General features: G+C 53.0%; 2 protein-coding genes across 5 annotated transcripts in view; one reads left to right on the forward strand and one right to left on the reverse strand.

Annotated features, from left to right (window-relative positions):
* Window positions 1-17,273, reverse strand: part of Mxi1 (MAX interactor 1, dimerization protein) — a 65,394-nt gene extending 48,121 nt beyond the window's left edge. For both annotated transcript variants that reach the window (XM_040742974.1, XM_005063464.4), the window contains exon 1: window positions 16,985-17,273. In XM_040742974.1, the coding sequence (XP_040598908.1) occupies window positions 16,985-17,258 (274 nt within the window). In that variant the 5' untranslated portion in view covers window positions 17,259-17,273. The remainder of the gene's footprint in view (window positions 1-16,984) is intronic.
* On the forward strand, window positions 1,387-11,643 carry LOC121139348. 3 transcript variants are annotated; one of them, XM_040742994.1, is made up of 3 exons: window positions 1,527-2,041; window positions 6,282-6,560; window positions 10,085-11,643. In XM_040742994.1, exons 1-3 carry the CDS (start codon window positions 2,018-2,020, stop codon window positions 10,394-10,396), a joined length of 615 nt encoding a protein of 204 aa, XP_040598928.1. In that variant the 5' UTR covers window positions 1,527-2,017; the 3' UTR covers window positions 10,397-11,643. The 3 variants fall into 3 exon arrangements, 1 of the variants encoding a protein (XP_040598928.1); XR_005876304.1 differs by lacking the exon at window positions 10,085-11,643 and having other exon boundaries at window positions 1,387-1,536; window positions 6,282-7,608; XR_005876302.1 differs by lacking the exons at window positions 6,282-6,560; window positions 10,085-11,643 and adding an exon at window positions 3,901-4,064 and having other exon boundaries at window positions 1,522-2,041.
* Window positions 17,274-17,572: the final 299 nt, after the last annotated feature.

Genomic DNA, 17,572 nt, shown 5'->3' on the forward strand with positions numbered 1-17,572 from the left:
GGCACAACATTTAAGAAATAGATGTTCGTCAAATTCAGGGAGACCCAAAAGTGTTCACAAGCCACAGTGGGGGCAGAGGGACGTTTCTAGACTTTAAAGAAGGGCTTGTGCTTTTTCAGCTGTGGGATGGGTCACACGGATTTTCCCATTGCGTATTGGCAACAACCGCCCTTCATCCCCAGCCAAGGACATTACTGGATAGACTAGGAAGAAATTCACTCTGCCAGGTGGGGCGGCTCACACTTTTACTCCCAGCACCCAAGGAGGCAGAGGCAGGCAGATTTCTATGAGTTGGAGGCCAGCCTGGTCTCCAGAGCAAGTTCCAGGCAGCCAGGATTACATAGGGAGAACCTGTCTCAAAAACAAATAAACGTCATTCACTCAGAACACCTGTTAGTTGAAAATTAAAAAAAAAAAAAAAGGTAAAGCTATCGGCCAGGTCAGGTGGCGCAAGCCTATAAATCCAGCCTCTAGGACGGCAGAGTTATACTGTGAGAGTGTCTCTGGGGTGGGGGGGAGAGAAAAGAAAGATTGTAAGTTTAAAAGTTCACTTTATTTCTTGGTTTTTAGAGACAGGGTTTCTCTGTGTTGCCCTAACTGTCCTGAGCTATCTCTGTAGGCCAGGCTGGCCTCGAACTCACAGAGATCCGCCTGCCTCTGCCTCCCGAGTGCCGGGATCAAAGGCAAGCGCCACCAAGGCCCCTTTACCACTTGCAGTTTTCAACTTAAAGTTCTGCCCTTAACGTGTCAACTCCAAATTAAGTGGTGGTCTACCACTGTACCCAGTGACAGACAGGTAAGCCGGTGCAGCCTGCAATCATGATATGTGGTTAAGGACTGAAAATATCCATACACTGAAAATGGCTTTGATCCCATGGCTTAAATTATAAAGCCTAAGGAAGGTTAGTGGAAAAAAGGCTGGATAGCTGTCACAGTCGACCTAGAGTGCTGGCCACAAGGCTGATGAGGAGATGGAAAGCCACTCAAGAGTCACCGCCTGCTCATGTGAAGGGGCACTGGCGAAGGCGACAGCCTTTTCCATTGGCAACCAGCGAGGCCGCTATCCACGCCCCTCACTCACCCTCAGCTCCCGTGTTAGCCAGGGGCGAGCCCTGAGGCAGCCACGGCTTTGCTTCCCTCCGAGGAAGCCAATTTGCACTACAAATACGGTTGGGGAAACAGGGAAGCTAGAGTTCTACAGATACAAGAACTGAGGTGTTCCCCGTCTCTGGGTCCATCCACCTCTTACTAAAGAAAGTCAGTCTGTCAGTCTTTTGTGTTTCCTCCCCCTCTACCCCTATCTCCTTCTCTCCCCTCCCTCTCCGTTTGAAAACACCAAAAATCCCCCAGCTCAAGCACAAAGGAGGACGGGGGGGGGGGATCTGCCTCTGGAGAAGCAGGCCAAGCTCTCCGTCCGCTTTTGGGGTCTTTCCTGCCCCTCCACTCCCCGAGTGCAGTTGAGTGGGTGCCAGTTCCCGAGTGATCTGCTGCGAACTCATACATGGAGGCTGATTAGCATACAGTCCCGGCAGACAGGTGAGACGGAGAAAGGAGGAAAAGTCCGCGGAGTTCAGTTACCAGTCCGCTGTCATTGTTGCTGGGGACACTGGGGTTGTTCGGTTCCGAATATGCAAAATTGCTTACTTGTGTATGCGCAGTTTTCGGCAATTATTTGTAAGGCTTTCAGATAACCAGGGTCTGGACAGGGGAGCATGAATTCCGAGGTCCTGGCTATCAACCGCATTAGCAGTTGTCCATTTTTTCCCACACACAAACACATGAAGGCAGCAGCCTCCTCTTCCTCCGGGCTCCAGAAACGTGAAGAGCTACAGAAACCCTTGGCTCTGCCCAGTGAGTCAGCCCTGTCTAACTTGGTGCGTAAGCTCTCAAGTCGGCGACAGCTCGGAGCTGCGGGGCTGTGAGCAGCCGAGATAAATTTGGGTCTAAAGGAATGACGTAATGGCTGCCGTCTCCCAGGGCTCCGGTCGCCAGGACTGCCGGCTGACTTCCCAACCACATGGAAACGCACCAAGCGACCCAGGTGCCCAGGCTGGGGAGAAAGGGAGAGGACGGGGAGGCGGGTGGTGGTTAATCCCAGATCGCTGAATCTGGAAGTTTGTTGTTTTTAACTCCAGTTTTTCTGGCAAAGGCTCAAACAGCTGCACTTGACATCCATCCTGACCCATCTCTTGCCTTAAAAAGGGGCTTTTTTGCATTTTATTAAACGACCCTTATTATGGCTACCTATTTCGGTGATTATAGTGGTGTACTAGACTCTCAAATTTCTCTCTCTCTCTCTCTCTCTCTCTCTCTCTCTCTCTCTCTCTCTCTCTCTCTCTCTCCCTCCCTCCCTCCCTCCCTCCCTCCCTCCCTCCCTCCCTCCCTCCCTTCCCCTCCCTTCCCCTTCCTCCCATGAACTTGGATTCAAGAAGTCTGCATTGCAGGATTCAGCTAATGAGCACTTCTAAGATTGCTCACCCCAGAAAACACACCTGAAACATGACCCCGGTGGGGGCCACCATGGGGTGGGGTGGGGGGGCTAAGGAATTCATAAGGGCTTTGGTAGATTGATGCCAAGTGAATGCTCCCCCAAAATGTTTCATAGTTTGTGTCCTGGAAGCTTCTGTCACTAAACTGACTTCTCAGCCCAAGGGTCCATTTTTTTTTCCAGAGCATCCAGGTTCAGAGAAGTATGCCAGCATGCCAAAAGCCACACAGCTGACATACTGATGGAGAAAGGGTTGAGACCTAGACCTTAAGCTGTACACTCCCTTCTCATCTCCAGAATTTTCTTTTCTGATCGACTCGTGTTCAAAGGAAAGAAAAGGGGATACTCTCTCTCTCTCTCTCTCTCTCCCTCCCTCCCTCCCTCCCTCCCTCCCTCCCTCCCTCCCTCCCTCCCTCCCTCTCTCTGTTTTCAGATCTTTTAGCCCCGTGGGGTCCCAACCTGTAAATGTCACGATTACATTACATTCTTAAAGGACCCGGAAGCAACCCAAATCTGCTTTATCTTTCTGCTCAAGATTCATTTTTTTTCCTAAAGAAAAAGTCGCCCGCCAGGTGCTTCCCACCGGTGATGACGGCAAGCCTCAGCCCCAACCTCAGGGCCCACTCTCACAGTGGTACACCCCCTCCCGGTCCCTGCTGCATGACACAGCTGCCTTCCTTTGGAGTGCCCCTGAGTCCTTCACCATGGTGGCTATGCCCATACATAATCTCCTGCGATTTGTTTTTGTAGTCATTTAGGCTTGTAGACATCATGATGTCACCGATGCCTGTGCAAATGACCTGGTCAACCCATGGGATGTTTTCTTTTTTCAGAGCCTTGCTGAAACCTGTAATTTGTTTTATTTAGAATGTTTTCACTTATATATTCAAGAACAGGAATAAACTAGAAAAGGCTGGGTGTGGTTCGGAAATGATAGCTTGCCTAACCTTCTCAAGATCCTGTACTCAATCGCTAACACCAGGAAGATAAACAAACAAGTAAATAGTGATTTTTTTGTCTTGTTTTAAGACAGAGTCTAATATAGCCGAGGCTAGCCTCAAACTCATTATGTATCCAAGGATGACCTTGAACTCCTTGATCCTACTGCCTCCACCTCCCCAAGTTCTGGGACTACAGGCATATGCCACCATTCCAGGCTAACTCATTTTTCAGGTTTTGCTAGTACAAAGACCCTCCCCCTTGTTCTTTAAAATTAACTTCCTACTAGTGTGTGTGTATGTGTGTGTGTGTGTGTGTGAGTGTGTCCACTCTCGTGCATGTGAGTCACAACCATTCAGAAGTCAGAGGACTTTGCATGTCCGGCCCTGTCACTCTCTGCTGTCTCTTTCTGAGATGAGAACCTGGAACTTGCTGTTTTTCAGCCGAGCTGAATGGCCTGTCTCTTCCTGCAGGTGCCCCGTGCTGGAGTTGCAACCATGCAGACTCTTTATGAGTGTTGGGGATCCCAAGGAACCCTGGTTCTGCAGCAGGCCTTACCTACTGACTATCCCTGCCCCAGTTAGAAGCAACTTGATTTTAAAGCCTTTAAAAACAATAAATAAATGAAATAAAACAATAGAAAGAGCTGAGTGTCTTGGGACGCACTTCCAATTCCACAATTAATTCCGGAAGGCAGAAGCAGGCATATCTCTATGAATCTGAAGCCAGCCTGGCCTACAGAGCAGTTCCAGGTCAGGAGGGCTACGTAGTGAGGCCCTGTCTCAAACAAAACCAAACTAAAACTAAACACTAAAATATCTGCCAGAGGCCAACCTCACTCCTAAAACTGGGCCTCGAGTTCTTGCCAAGGCCCCAGGTGCGGTCACTCTCCTTTCCTCTATGAGAGTCTAGCCTGGAGCGGCCCTTCCTCCTGTACTCTGGTGACAGCACCACCCGTTTCCCAATGGCACTGACTGGTGAGGAGTCCAAACAGTTCCCAGCAGGCCCTGGGCACTAAGTCACACGTCTACCCCTTCTGCTTCAGGCCTTTGGGCTCGACCTCAGGTACAGCATTTACAATAAAAAACACAGGCTCGCCGGGCAGTGGTGGCGCACGCCTTTAATCCCAGCACTCGGGAGGCAGAGGCAGGCAGATCTCTGTGAGTTCAAGGCCAGGCTGGACCAACAGCCTCCAAAACAATACAGAGAAACCCTGTCTCGTAAAACCAAAAAAACAAACAAACAAACAAACCCCCCCCAAAAAAACAGGCTCTTGCTCATCTGATGTATGGGTGAGGTCACCTTGCCCCATCCAAGCTCCAACCTTGATACTAGGAGTCTCTCAATAGAGCCTAGAACAAAATGAATCCATTTACCAACTTGCTGCCATGTAACTGCGTCCTGTTCTCCTGATGTGTAGAGACGCCATGGCCACGGCAACTCTTTTTTTTTTAAATAATTTATTTTTATTGTATGTGCATTGGTGTTTTTGTCTGTGTGAGGGTGTCAGATTTTGGAGTTACAGACAGTTGTGAGCTGTCATGTGGGTGTTGGGAATTGAACCCAGGGCCTCTGGAAGAGTAGTCAGAGCTCTTAACCACTGAGCCACCTCTCCAGCCCCCGCCACGGCAACTCCTATTTAGGAAAGCGTTTCATGGGAGTTAGCATTCAGTCTCAGAGGTTTAACCCATTACCGTCATGGCTGTGTGCAGGCAGATAGGATGCTGGAGAGGTAGCCCAGAGCTCTAACAGCCACATCCGCAGGCAGCAGGAAAAGTCAGTGACATCAGGCTTGGCTTGAGCATTTGAAACCTCAAAGCCCACCCCCCAGTGACAGGCTTCCTCCAGCAAGGCCAAGTGTCCTAATCTTTTCAAATAACTGCACTGTGGGGGCCATTTTCACCCACACCATCACAAACTGCACACACCAAGGTGCTTCTCCGGTCAGCTCATTTAACGCTCAGCGCATCTCTGAGACTCCTGTGGTACACATAGGCAGTGACTAGATTCAAGGCTGGATCTTCTGGAACACCCCTCAACCCCAACACACACAGACACACAGACACACACATCTGGCCAGGCAAAATTAGTTAGGTCTATGGTCTCAATCTAAGGAGGTTGAATTAGGTCTCAATTTATTCCTCTAGGTGGCATTGGGAATGTGTTAGAATGGGATTTCCATGGTATTTAGTGGCGGGAACCAAGGGTGCTAAATCCTGCAATATTCTAGACTATTCTGCACTTCTGTCTAAATAATAGTTCTCAGTTTTTGGTTTGTTTTGTGGCTTTTTCTCCAGACAAGGTCTCACTCTATGGCCAAGGTTATCCTAAAAGTTGCCATGTATCCCAGCCTATCCTTAAATCTAAAATTCTCCTGCCTCAGTCTCCCCAGTGCTGGGATTATAGCTGTGGACCATCCTGGCTGATGCACGAGTGTTCTTGTTCAAAGCTAGCTCAGAAAACTCACCATTCATTCAGCAGGTATCCCCTGATTAGCCACTGCGTGCTAAGCACTGATGAGCAAAACAGCTTGCTCCAAGATCTCCTCAGGGGGCTTACAGTCTAGCCATACAGACTAGGATGAGCAAGTCAAACTGTAAATCACAGTAAGTGGGTTAAGGGTTAAATGACGAAGAACCATGGAAAAGGCAGATTCTGACTTAGCAGATGGGACGGAGCCTGGGAAGCCAGGATTCCTGTAGGAGGCAAGATGGCCTGTCCTGGAGACCGCTGCACTCAGAAAAGCAAAGAGTTTGGGTTTTATCCTCAGTGAGGCAGGAAATAAGCTGCGGAAGGACTTTCAACGAGTGAGTGACGCGAACCTGGTTACTTTTAGCACCACTCCTGTTTCTAGGGCTCTACGCAGGACAGGAGGAGGTCGGGCCTAAGCTGTCTGACGGGAACCAGCTGGTCCGCACTGTCCGCTGCACCGCCCGGCAGCAACTGCCACCTGAAGCTCATCTCACAGATTCACCCTGCCTTTCTGCTTCGCCTTCTCTGCGGAAGCCCTTGGCACCAAGCACCCGCCAGCCCAGTTGTCTTACAAGCTGGGGCGTCCCAGGAAGTCTTGGAGTCTGACAGGGTGTGGGTGCACAGCCCTGCTGGTCAGCACCCCAGGTGTCCTACTGGTCGGGTGAGTTTCTCAGAGGGTGCCAGCAAGGTGGCATAGGCAGGCAACACTACCCCAGACTGCGAGTCTCCAGGGAATGGCTTCTGGGTCAATGCTGGAAAAACCCCTGGCAGCTTCTGGCTGCTTCTCTCCATTCTAGGGTAAATGAGGAGAAAAGGAAGCCACTCAAGGGACATCCCTTCCGGAAGCCTTCAACCTGTACCACAAACATTCCAGACTCCATTTCTTGCCACTTGCTAACTCCGGGCTCCCCGAGGCTCTTCGAAACCCCCCTAAGGAAGAACAGTGGGTTTAAGTGCCAGACCCACTACTGTTAGCATTCGGGCTTGGGAAAGCGAGCCAGCCTTGCTAAGGCTGGAGCTCTGGGCAGATACAAAAGTGAAGGTAATTACAGCGCCTGCTCATTGGAGGTTTGTGGGGATTTACTATAGAGCGTCTAGCAGTGCAGGGGGCATTAGCCAGTGCAGGGGGCACTAGCCAGTGCAGGGGGCATTAGCCAGTGCAGGGGGCATTAGCCAGTGCAGGGGGCACTAGCACCATTCCTCCGGAGAACAGGGAGGAGGCTGCACTTGCCAACAGCTCTCCTGGGGACGGGTTATCAGACTCCCAGGAGACAGGCATTGGGCATTGGTTTCTATTTGGCTGACACTTGAATTGGAATATGCACCTGACCTAGAGACCGGACACCTTTCACTCTCAGAACACCAAGCACAGAGTTTGGCTCCTGGACGCTGGACGTGTTTCTTTTTGCACGGAGCTAAGTTTCATGGCTGTCAAAAAGGATGAAGGAAAGTTGTGCCCAGGGCACTCAGAATTTAAGGGACTAGGAAACATGGCAGGGACAGTCAGGCTGCTGTGGGAGCCATTGCGTAGCTCCGGTCCCTGTAGAGATAAAAACAAGGACAACACCGGCTCCTGTTTGCCACCCACGGCTGGAAGTTACATAGCCCTCTACTTCAATACAATGGCCTGTCTATGAGAACTCCCAAATCGTCTTCATTCCTGTGTCCCTGTAATGACAGTAAATATACAAAGTAAAACATTTCAAATACTAGATAGTCCAAGTCTCTCCTCTTTGGTTTCAATTAGACTCTCCTAATCGTGTCCTCCCTCGGGACAGCGTGTTTATCTTTTAAATTCTGCTGAGCTTCAGTTCCTTGGGAGTCACTGGGAACTGTGTGGCTAAGGGCATGCTATCTGAGCAGTGGGCTGGGTATTGTGACCTGGTGGAAACCATCCTCCAAATGCACAGAGGCCCATTAGAGCTGGTGAAGCTAGACGTACAGACACAAATACATAAAGCTTTCTAAGTGTTAAACTGGGGGCTAGGGTGCAGCATTGTGCAGGGGTGGGCAGCAGGGAGGAAGGACTCCCCCTGCCCCGCCTCTTGACAGGGTTTCTCTGTGTCGCCCTGGCTGTCCTGGAACTCTCTCTCTCTCTCTGTAGACCAGGCTAGCCTCGAACTCAGAGATCGGATTGCTTCTGCCTCCCAAATTCTGGGATTAAAGTTGTGTGCCACCACACCTGACTGGGACACCTTTTAGAACCTCAGGATGAGTTTTTATTCTGTCCATAATGGGGGATAGGGCCGAATGCAGAAATATCAAGTCAGATACTGTACCCACTGCTGGGATTCACTTTGAGATGGCTGAATTTCTGAACTCAGCTGGTGGAGTGCTTGTCTACTATGCACGAAGCCTGTGTCTGAACCTCAGCAACCACAAACCAGACAAGGTGGTGCAGGTCTATCAGAGGTTCAAGGTCAACTCCAGGCACATAGTGAGTCAACTCCAGACACATAGTGAGTTTCATGGCTAGCCTGGGCTACATGAGACTCTCAAAAGAAAAAAAGTAACTAAATTTTATAATCCTGACATTGAAATAGAGTACTAACCTAGCACCGAGTAACAGTTTAACAAGTAAATGAACTAATGCACATAGATGACTTAGGGATATTCCTGGTCCACAATGTAACTCACTGTCTATTCCAAAAGCCTTTAAGTGGTGGTGGCGCCCTCCCTTAATCCCAGTACTCTGGAGGTAGAGGCAGGTAGATCTCTGCGAGTTCCAGGCCCGCCTGGTCTACAGAGTTGAGTGCAAATAAAATGAAAGCCTTTAAGAGTGATTTCTTCTGGCCTGAAGTATTTGGAAAGGGACTCTGTTTGTATGTGTTTCCTGGAGACTGGTTACTTAAAGAAAGAGTCACCTGAACTTTCAAAATGTTTCACAAATGAGGGGCCCAGCACAGGATCCCGCCACGACGAGGAAGCACAGGCAGTTTCTCGCTCAGGACCGCAGTGGCAGGTGCCCCCAGTGGTCTGAGCCATTTCCCTCTCCTCTCTCCCCACTTCTTTCTCTTCCCCCACACCCCCTCACTTCCCCTCGGGAAGACCTGAATCTTCTTCCTTCAGTTAAAGTCTTAGGATGGCCATCACTGTCCACACCCTGTCTCCTTCCCCTCCAACCCCCATCTCGGAGAGAAAATATTTTTCTTAGTACAGCAAAGTCAAATTAGCTTCATTTTGAAAGACTACTGAGCATGTTGCAATGACCTTTGCAATAACCAGACACACCCTGAGCTCAGTAAGCCAGGCCTGGGTTTACGAGCGCCTGACCTGTAAAACAAAAGTTGTTTGGGGCTCCGTATCTATGACCCATTCTCCCGTCACACAGACAAGATCATGGCGCAGAAAGGCTTCCCTCTGCCTCTGCTGTGTCCCTGTGGGCACGCCACTGTCCCTCTCCGGACCTCTGCCCCCTTGTGAGTGCTCTGGGGCTCTCTGTGGTCCTGTTTCACCACCTGCCTCCTTTAAACGCGGAGCCGTTGGAAAATGGAGGGGAGAAAGAATGGGATTCCTGCCCCCTGAAGCCCACTTGCCTCGTCCTCGCTCTGCAGAACGTCTCATTTCTTACCCGGTCTCCCTTAGAGAAAAAGAAACTGAAAGGCCACAAAAACCACAACTCACCTCCCCCCCAAAAACGGGTCACTTGGAAGCCAGGGCTATGTGGGGCTAGGTGGGTCAGGCCTGCTGCGCTGGGATCTAAGTGAAGACCAAGCCAGGGCAAGCATGTGCGTCTCGTCCAGAAACCCAGTTTAAATCAATATTTATCCAACTGTATTTATAGAAAGTGGTGGTGGTAGGAACAGGGAGTGGGGGGGGGGCAGTCAGGGGGATCTAAAACAAAACAAAACAAAACAAAAAGCCACAGTGACTGATGGCAAATCTTAATCTTTGTGGCCAATCTGCTTCTTTAGGGCCTGCCCTTCCCACCCCTTTTTTTTTTTGGCAAAAGATTTAGCATTTGATGAACCTGTAGTTGGCTTCAGTACCATAGCAACAGCCCTAAGTCCTCTAATATGCCCAGAGGACAGACTTGGGACAGGCAGCAGGAGGGGGTAAGTGTTTCCTAGGAACCCTGAACCGAACTTGAGTTAAGGCCAGGATAGTTGAATAACTAAGAACTGGAAGAAAAAAAAAACCCTCTTTGACTGGCTCCTCAGTCTCGAGTCTCTCTTTTCTAAACAGGAAGACTTTGGGAAACCAGCAGGGTGTTCCAGATACCAGCTCCACTTCACGGCGTTGGGCGACCTTAGGCAAGTCACGTCACCTGTCTGGACGTCATTCCTCGGCTGTAAAATGAGTACACGTGTGTGCGGAGAAGGTACACGGGACCTGGAGCCAGAGGCCGGGATGGCAAGTTTAGCTCCCGGCACCGACCACGTGACCTTCGGGGAAGTTACCCAGCATCCCTGCTCCTGGGTCCCTCAACCCCCACTGCAAAGGAGAGGTAATAAAACTGCACGTGCTGTAGGGTGGCTGTGGACTGGAAAAAGATAAGACCAGGCTAGTCTCACGCTAACCACTTTCGGCATCCAGTAAATGGTGGTCAGCACTAACACGCGACGTGATTAGCTGCCACAGCCGCTGTGTGCTGGCGACCTCCGCTCCCGTTTCACCTCTAGACTGTGGCTCAAAGGAAGACCCATACCCGGGTGTGCGAGTGAAAGAGCGTTTGCGCCAAAGCCTGGAGATGTTTGAGCCATTGCTACGTAGCTGCCTTAGGAGCTGATGGAGCCGCCTCCCCCAACTCTCCATAACATCAGCAACTCCATTCCACTCCTTTAACTTCCTACAGTCCTGTCTTCATCTCCCGGGGTCCCAGTCCTTGGAAGCTGTGGAGTTCTGAAAGCCAGACTATCTCTGGTACTCACTACATTTTAAAATGACATCAAATCCAAGAACACAACCTGAAGTGTGGAAGAAAGGGGCGGGGCTGGTTTAGCAGAGATCTTCACACAACTCTTCTGAAAATGAGCCCCTGCCTCTCCACCCCACTGTGAATCAACAGCCCACAGTGTTGTAAGGAAGAAAAGCGACCACAGAATAGACACTCGGGGTTTATTATGGAATCAGTGGACTCATCCAAAGATGCGTCCTCTGCAGAGATACGACGTGTTTGAACATCAGTGCCCTCCATCTTAGCACGGGTCACTCTGGTCCCCTACTTCCTAAGCAAGAACTTACTCATTCTTCGGACCATTGCTGTTGACAGAGTGTAGCTTCAGCTGTCCAGGACTGACCTTGCAGGCCCTGGACTCACTGCCTCCAAACAAGCAGAACTCAGAACTTCCAGGTGTGGTCTCGCCTCTGACCTCCAAATCTGACCATAGGCCATAGCCAAGAAATGGCAAATGCAACCTATCAAGGGATCTACAGAGAGTGCCTACCACACAGATGACGCATACGGAAATATTGCACTCGGTCTGATCCTGCAAGACTTTAGTACATGGGCTGGGGAGGTGGTTCAGTGAGTAAATAATTTGCCACTCACCATGAGAACCTGAGTTTGGATCCCTAACACCCATGTTACAAGCCAGGTGTGGTGTCGCCTATCGGGCGGTACCAGTGATGGGGGCAGAAAGGCAAATACCAGGAATTCACTGGACAGCCACTCTAGACAACAGGTGAGCTCCAAGTTCATTAAGGGACTGTCTCAAAAAATACCTCTGGCCTGTACAGAACATACATGAGAGAAGCACATGCATATCCAATACCCAACTGAATGTATGCACATACTACACTCAGACTGTGTAAGATGTTGTCATTCTCCCTGGAAGCATAAAACTAACACATAGGAAACAAACAGAAGACTGTCAAGCTCAGGTAAGGTATTTTTTAAAGAAAAGGTGTGTGTGTGTGTGTGTATGTGTGTCTGTGTGTTTGTTTCTGTGTCTGTGTGTGTGTCTGTGTGTATGTTTGTGTGTCTGTGTGTTTCTGTGTGTGTATGTATGTGTGTTTGTGTGTATCTGTGTGTCTGTGTCTGTGTGTGTGTAACACATAGGAAACAAACAGAAGACTGTCAAGCTCTGGTAAGTTATTAAAAAAAGGTGTGTGTGTGTGTCTGTGTGTGTGTATTTCTGTGTGTGTGTCTGTGTGTCTGTATGTGCCCAAGGAGGTCAAAAGAGGGTGTTGTGTCCCCAGGAGCTGGAGTCAAGGCCGGTGTGAGCTTCCTGATGTGTGCTAGAAACTGAATTCAGATGCTCCACAAGTGCAACGAGCCCTTAACTGCTGAGCCATCTCTCCAGCCCCATAAGCTACTATTTACTGAGCATGTACTGTATTCCAGGTGCTTGGAATGCTTAGAACTGGTGATTCAGTCGCTCTGCGATGATGTAAGGGAGCTGGTATCATCATGTTCACATGCCCTACTTACGAAACGCAGCCTCCGAGAGTCTAAGTCACTTGTGTCCAAACAACAGAGTAGGAATTTGGGCCTGTTCTCCTTCTGAGAGCACAGCACTTGAGACTCTCAACTAATCTGACTCGAGAACTAACACCCAGTGAGCTGTAACAGCCAGCAGGCTTTCAGGGGGAGGTGGGAGTCAGCCTAAGTCGTGAGAGAAGCCGTAGGGAGTAGAATGAGGGTGTCGAGCACAGGGGCATGACTGAAGCCTGACTGCTGGGGGACCTGCTGGACAGGAGTTGAGGCGTCGAGGCCAGGCAAAGGAGATTAAGTCAGGAAGGCAGGGTGTGGCAAAATAATACCACACAGCAGCAACTCCCAGCCCAGGCTTCCTACACCAACAGGAGGAAGCTGCTTCAGGGCCTGTCACACTGGGACATGTGTCCTCATCTAGGCGCACTCCCCGTCTGAGGCAGCCTCCAAAGCACTTGCCCCCGACACGGGAAGCCATCTTTCTCCTGCAGGCCTTAGCCACCACCACAGCCTCTCCCCAGCCTGCAGGTGTTCTCTTGTTTTTAGGATTTGTATTGTACATCTGTGCAAATGCCCATGGAGGGTCGGTCTCCTTGGAACTGGAGTTACACACAGCTGGCTGTGAGACATGCCCATCATGGGTAGGGAGACCACACAACTCAGGTCCTCGCATTCAACTGCCGAGCCATCTCTCCAGCCCCAGCCTTCGGTTTTTATTCAGGTAACAATTATTCTGCAAGCTCTAGGCTTTGCCAAAGGAGAGGTAAACCTTTCTGTAAGTAGTCTACATCCTCAGTTGCTAGCCTCTTACTGGATTCCACAGGTATATATATTGGATTCCATAGCGATGCCGCAGGCTGTTTCTGTGTCTGTGGTAATAGGATCACTCACTGCCTACATGAAAAATATTTCTGGAAGCTTTTTGAGATTCACAGATTCACACCAGGTGGCATTTCAGAAGGTACCCTGCTAGGGAAGGCCTACCCTTGAACATAGTGCATGGTCAACACTAAGTAACTATCTGAACTCCTCCCTCAAGAAAATCACCCCATCGAATGGAAATAATTCATCATTGCTGCCAAAACTTGGTGAACACTCCCAGGACGGAAACCTCAAAAAGGCAATAAAAAGTAGTTCTGGCTACAGGGGAAAATAAGCCCCAAAGGAGCACTTTGCAAACACTGAAAACCAGACGCGTAAATGCGCGATCAGACGCTACCGGCGCATCTCGAGAAGAGCTCAGGGAACCCGAAATGGAGTCAAAAGGCCGGCTAGTTTCCCAGAAAAGAGTCCCTTTAAGAAAAGATCGGACCAGCTGGCTGCAATACAGCGCCTAGAGATTTCCTGGCTCGCGTCCTGGCCCCGCCCCCCAGCCTCCGGCCTCAGCAACGCGTGACATCATAAGGGGAGGACGCCGCCGATTGGCTGGGTGATGCAGCTAGGTCAAGTCCAGTCGGAGGAAAGAAGTTTGTCTCCATGTGGAAACCATGTGTCTAGTGCTGGGAGGGGGGAGGAGGAGGAGGCGGAGAAACTGAGATCAAGTGATTACAGGGGAACTCGCTGAAATGAAGGCGGGGAGGTTGCGCACCTGAACCCGCCAGCCATGCCCTTTGCAGTAGTGACCTAAAAAAAAAAAAAAGAAAAGAAAAAAAAAAAGAAAAAGAAAAAAGAAAGAAAAAGACTCACAACAAACAAAACCTGGGCACCCAACCCCATCACGATAACTACAAAGCACAGGTGGGGAGGGTCTGTACTTCCTCCCAAAAGCCAGGGGCCAGGGAAATGCTGGAATCCTATCGGAACGCCCAGATTCTCCTCCGCCCCCCCCCGCCCCCCAGCAACTGAATGATGTCAGCGTTTCGGAAAAGCAGAGCTCGGGAGCAAAACAAGCCCCGCGCTGCGCGCGGAGCGACCCGCAGTGCCCGAGCCCGGCGCACGCACGACCCGCCCCCCGACTCGCGTTATTGCTGTGCACACGCGGACCGCCGTGACGCGCGGGCATTGTGTGCAGCGAGCAGAAAACAACGGCGAGCGCCGGCTGCGCCGGGAAGCGCCCCCCAAATAAAGCGAGGCAGATGTGGGGGGCCCGGCGTTTGCCGTGCTTGGGCGGGGGGGGGGACGACGACGACGACCCTGGCCGCGCGGGGGAGGAGGAGAGCGGAGCGGATATAAAGTGGGCAGAGTGGACCGCTTCCGTGAGAAGGGTCTGGGGGCCCGGCGAGGGTCTCCCCTCTAACCCCCCACCCCACGCCGCCGCCTACGCGAGCTGTCGCGGGAGGGAGCGAGGGGCCTGGAGCTGAGTCCCCGCGGCCGAGCCAGGCACGGCGCAGCGCCCCACGCTCTCGGGGAAATCTGGGGGCTGTTGGCATCACGTCATTCCGAGCCAAGCAGCAGCGGCGAAAAGACGCGAGAGCGCTAAAAATACTCCCGCGGGGAGCCGGCCGGAGGAGGAGGAGGAAGGGGGGCGCTGCCTGCGGGCCGAGGGGCCGATTACGCACATGAAGTTGACTTTGACTGGGGTGCAGAGGCTCCCGAGCCCCTCTCCAGCGCCGGTGGGCTGGCAGAGCGGACACCCCCGGGAGAGGGGCTGGCAGGAAAGCCCCTTGACTGTACCAGCCTCGGGAGCCCTGGCTCGGCCACCACGGGCCCGCCCCGCGCGGGGCAGCCCAGCCGGGCGCGCCCGGCTCTCTGCTTACGTGACTGCTGGCCACGCCGGAGCCCCGACACGGGGTAAACAAGGAGGTGGAGGCGGCCAGGGCGGGGACAGGGGGGGGTAGCTCTCCGATTGTTTGCGGGCATGAAGTGGGAGGGGGGACACGAGACGCTGGGGAAACCTCTGGCCACCTAATATTATATCTCATTGCGCGAGGGGGGGGGACGGCGAGGAGGCTCGCCGGGCATTGCCAAGGTGCCCTCTTTGGGTGCACCCCCCGAGTTAGAGTCGGCGCCACGGGACAGACTCCAGAAACAGGGGAACCGGGAGGGGGACGGCTAGAGAAATCGCGCCCCTCCCCCTGCAACAAAAGCAAACACCAAACAAAACCACCTCTTCGCCCAGCTCCCTACTAACCGGGGCTTTTCAGAAACTATTCTCCAGACGAATGCACCCCTCACACACACACACACACACACACACACACACACACACACACACCAATGAATAAATCGCTCCGCGGCTCGGCGACGCAGCCTGACTGCGATGTGCCTCTCGGCAAGCCAGGCAGGCACTCGGAGCAGCCAAGAGGCGACAAGAGAAAGAGAAGATCGCACCACCGACCTCCCGACACAGAGCCTTGTTTTGGTCGTGCCCAGTCCCCACAATTGCGCTGCCAACACTCGGTTACTGTAACCTTAAAGGCCCCGGCGTATTTGGTGAAGGTGTTTTTGTGTTTTGATGGTTGTTGTTGGTGGTGTGGGGGGGGTGGTCTTGCAAGATCTGACACGTTGCAATCGGCTCTCTCGCTTTCTCATTGATCTTCCTACTTGTTCTGGCAGATTACACATCTCGGTTTTTCTCCCCTCTGTGAGTCGCCCCCCCCGCCCGGTCCTTCCTTCTCACAGCTATTATTCTGAGGACCGGGCTGGTGCTGGAGACGCAGCCCAGCACACGCGTGCCCCCCTTCGGGTGCTAAGTCGAATGCCTGGCGAGAGCTGGGGGCCCCCGACTGGCAGGGACAAAAACGAAACAAATACAGAGAGGAAGCCCGGGCCCGGGTGGGTTCCTAGCATCGGCCTCCACCTGGGGGGGGGGGCACGGTACCCAATGAGGCGTTTGCCTTGCTCGCCCTGTGCGTCTCAGAAAATAAAAACGTACACAACAGCCCACACCCCCTTCCCCAACTATTGTTTCTGTGGAATCCTAAAGTTTGCTTTTGGCCACGTCCCCCTCGCCAAGTCTCCCCACACCCAGCGCGTTCTGGACCGCAGGCGCTGCCCGGCTCCACCGGCCTGTGTCTTGGGGGGGGGGGGACCAGAGGCCGTGGCATCCCAGGGCCAAGGAGGCACCGGGGAACTGTGTCCCCAGACACGGCGGCCAGAGCCCAGCTCTGCTGCGGGAAGGGAGGAAAACCGACGAGTAGGCAGGAGGAAGAGCCGGAGCCAGGGCCCACGGCGTGCAGAGCTGTTTTCGGCGGTGGTTGTTATTGTTGTAATGTGTGTCTGCGTTTTCTTTCTGGAAGCCCCGAGCTCTGCTTACCGTTTCCAACTTTCAGCTTCTAATCCCCACCCAACCCTGGAAACGAGCGACAAAAAAAAAAAAAAAGACAAAAAACAAAAACAAAACAACACTTGTCTGCCCGAGAAGGGTAGGGAAAGAAAAAGGGGGGAGAAAGGCGACCTCGGAGGGACGAGCTCGCAGCCTGGCAGCTCGGTTGTCAGCAAACAACAACACTCGCCCGCTCCTCGGCCAGGCCGCCCTCCGGGCCTGCTGGAGACCCGCACACCGAGGCTCCGGCGGCCCCCGCTCCCCCTCGCTGTCTTTGTTACATCTTTACAGCTTTGTGCGTGCGTGCGTGTCCTTTCTCCGGTGTCATCGGCTTTAGTGCCGAGGGTTCGTGTGTGTGTGTGCGCGCGCGTGTGTGTGTGTGCGCGTGTGTGTGTGTTGGGGGGGCGAACCGAGCAGGCGACAGGGGTCGCCCAAGGGGGGGGGGCGAAGAAGAAAGAGCTGGGCTCGGGCGAGCAGCCGAGGGAGGGGGGGGACCCAAACTTACTTTTGTTTTCTTTCTCGATCTGCTCCAGGTAGCTGGCCGCCTCGAGCAGAATCTGCACGTTCTGCAGGAAAGTGTTGATGTGCTTCTCCATCGAGTTCTCGCTGGTGTTGAAGATGTCCGAGAAGGGGCGCCGGGGCTTGGCCCCCGCCGGCTCCTCGGGCAGCGCCGGGGGCTGGGGCGCGGCCGCGGCCGGGGGCATGGCCGGGGGCGCGGCGGGGACCGGCCCCGAGCCCTCGCAGCGCGCCTCCTTGCGCGGCCGCCCGCGTTTGCCCATGGAGGCTCGGGGGGCGCGGGGGCGGGGGGTCGATCCGGCGAGCGGGGTCCTGGTGCGGGGCTGCCCGGCCGGCCGAGCTGCGGGCCCCCTGGGAGCGCCGGCCTGCTGGAGCCGAGGAAGCGCCCGGGCAGGGAGCGGGCCTGGCTGGCCGAGCCTCGCTGCGTGCGGTTGTGAGTGTGAGCGTGTGTGTCGCCCTCGCCGTGTGGGTCTGTGTGTGTATGCGAGATTGAATGAACCTACAGGACAGACGGAGGCGCTGTGCCGCCTGGGTCCTAGTGCGAGTCTGTCGCCATCGGACCGGTCAAAATAAATGG

The sequence above is a fragment of the Mesocricetus auratus genome, unplaced genomic scaffold, assembly GCF_017639785.1.
Source record: "Mesocricetus auratus isolate SY011 unplaced genomic scaffold, BCM_Maur_2.0 Super-Scaffold_4256, whole genome shotgun sequence".
NCBI lineage: Eukaryota > Metazoa > Chordata > Mammalia > Rodentia > Cricetidae > Mesocricetus > Mesocricetus auratus.

Coding starts and splice junctions, on each gene's coding strand:
- LOC121139348 (XM_040742994.1), top strand. CDS start 2,018: ATGGAAACGCACCAAGCGACCCAG. Junction 2,042..6,281: donor AAACGCACCAAGCGACCCAG/GTGCCCAGGCTG, acceptor TCCTGTTTCTAG/GGCTCTACGCAGGACAGGAG. Junction 6,561..10,084: donor CCAGGTGTCCTACTGGTCGG/GTGAGTTTCTCA, acceptor TTTTCTAAACAG/GAAGACTTTGGGAAACCAGC.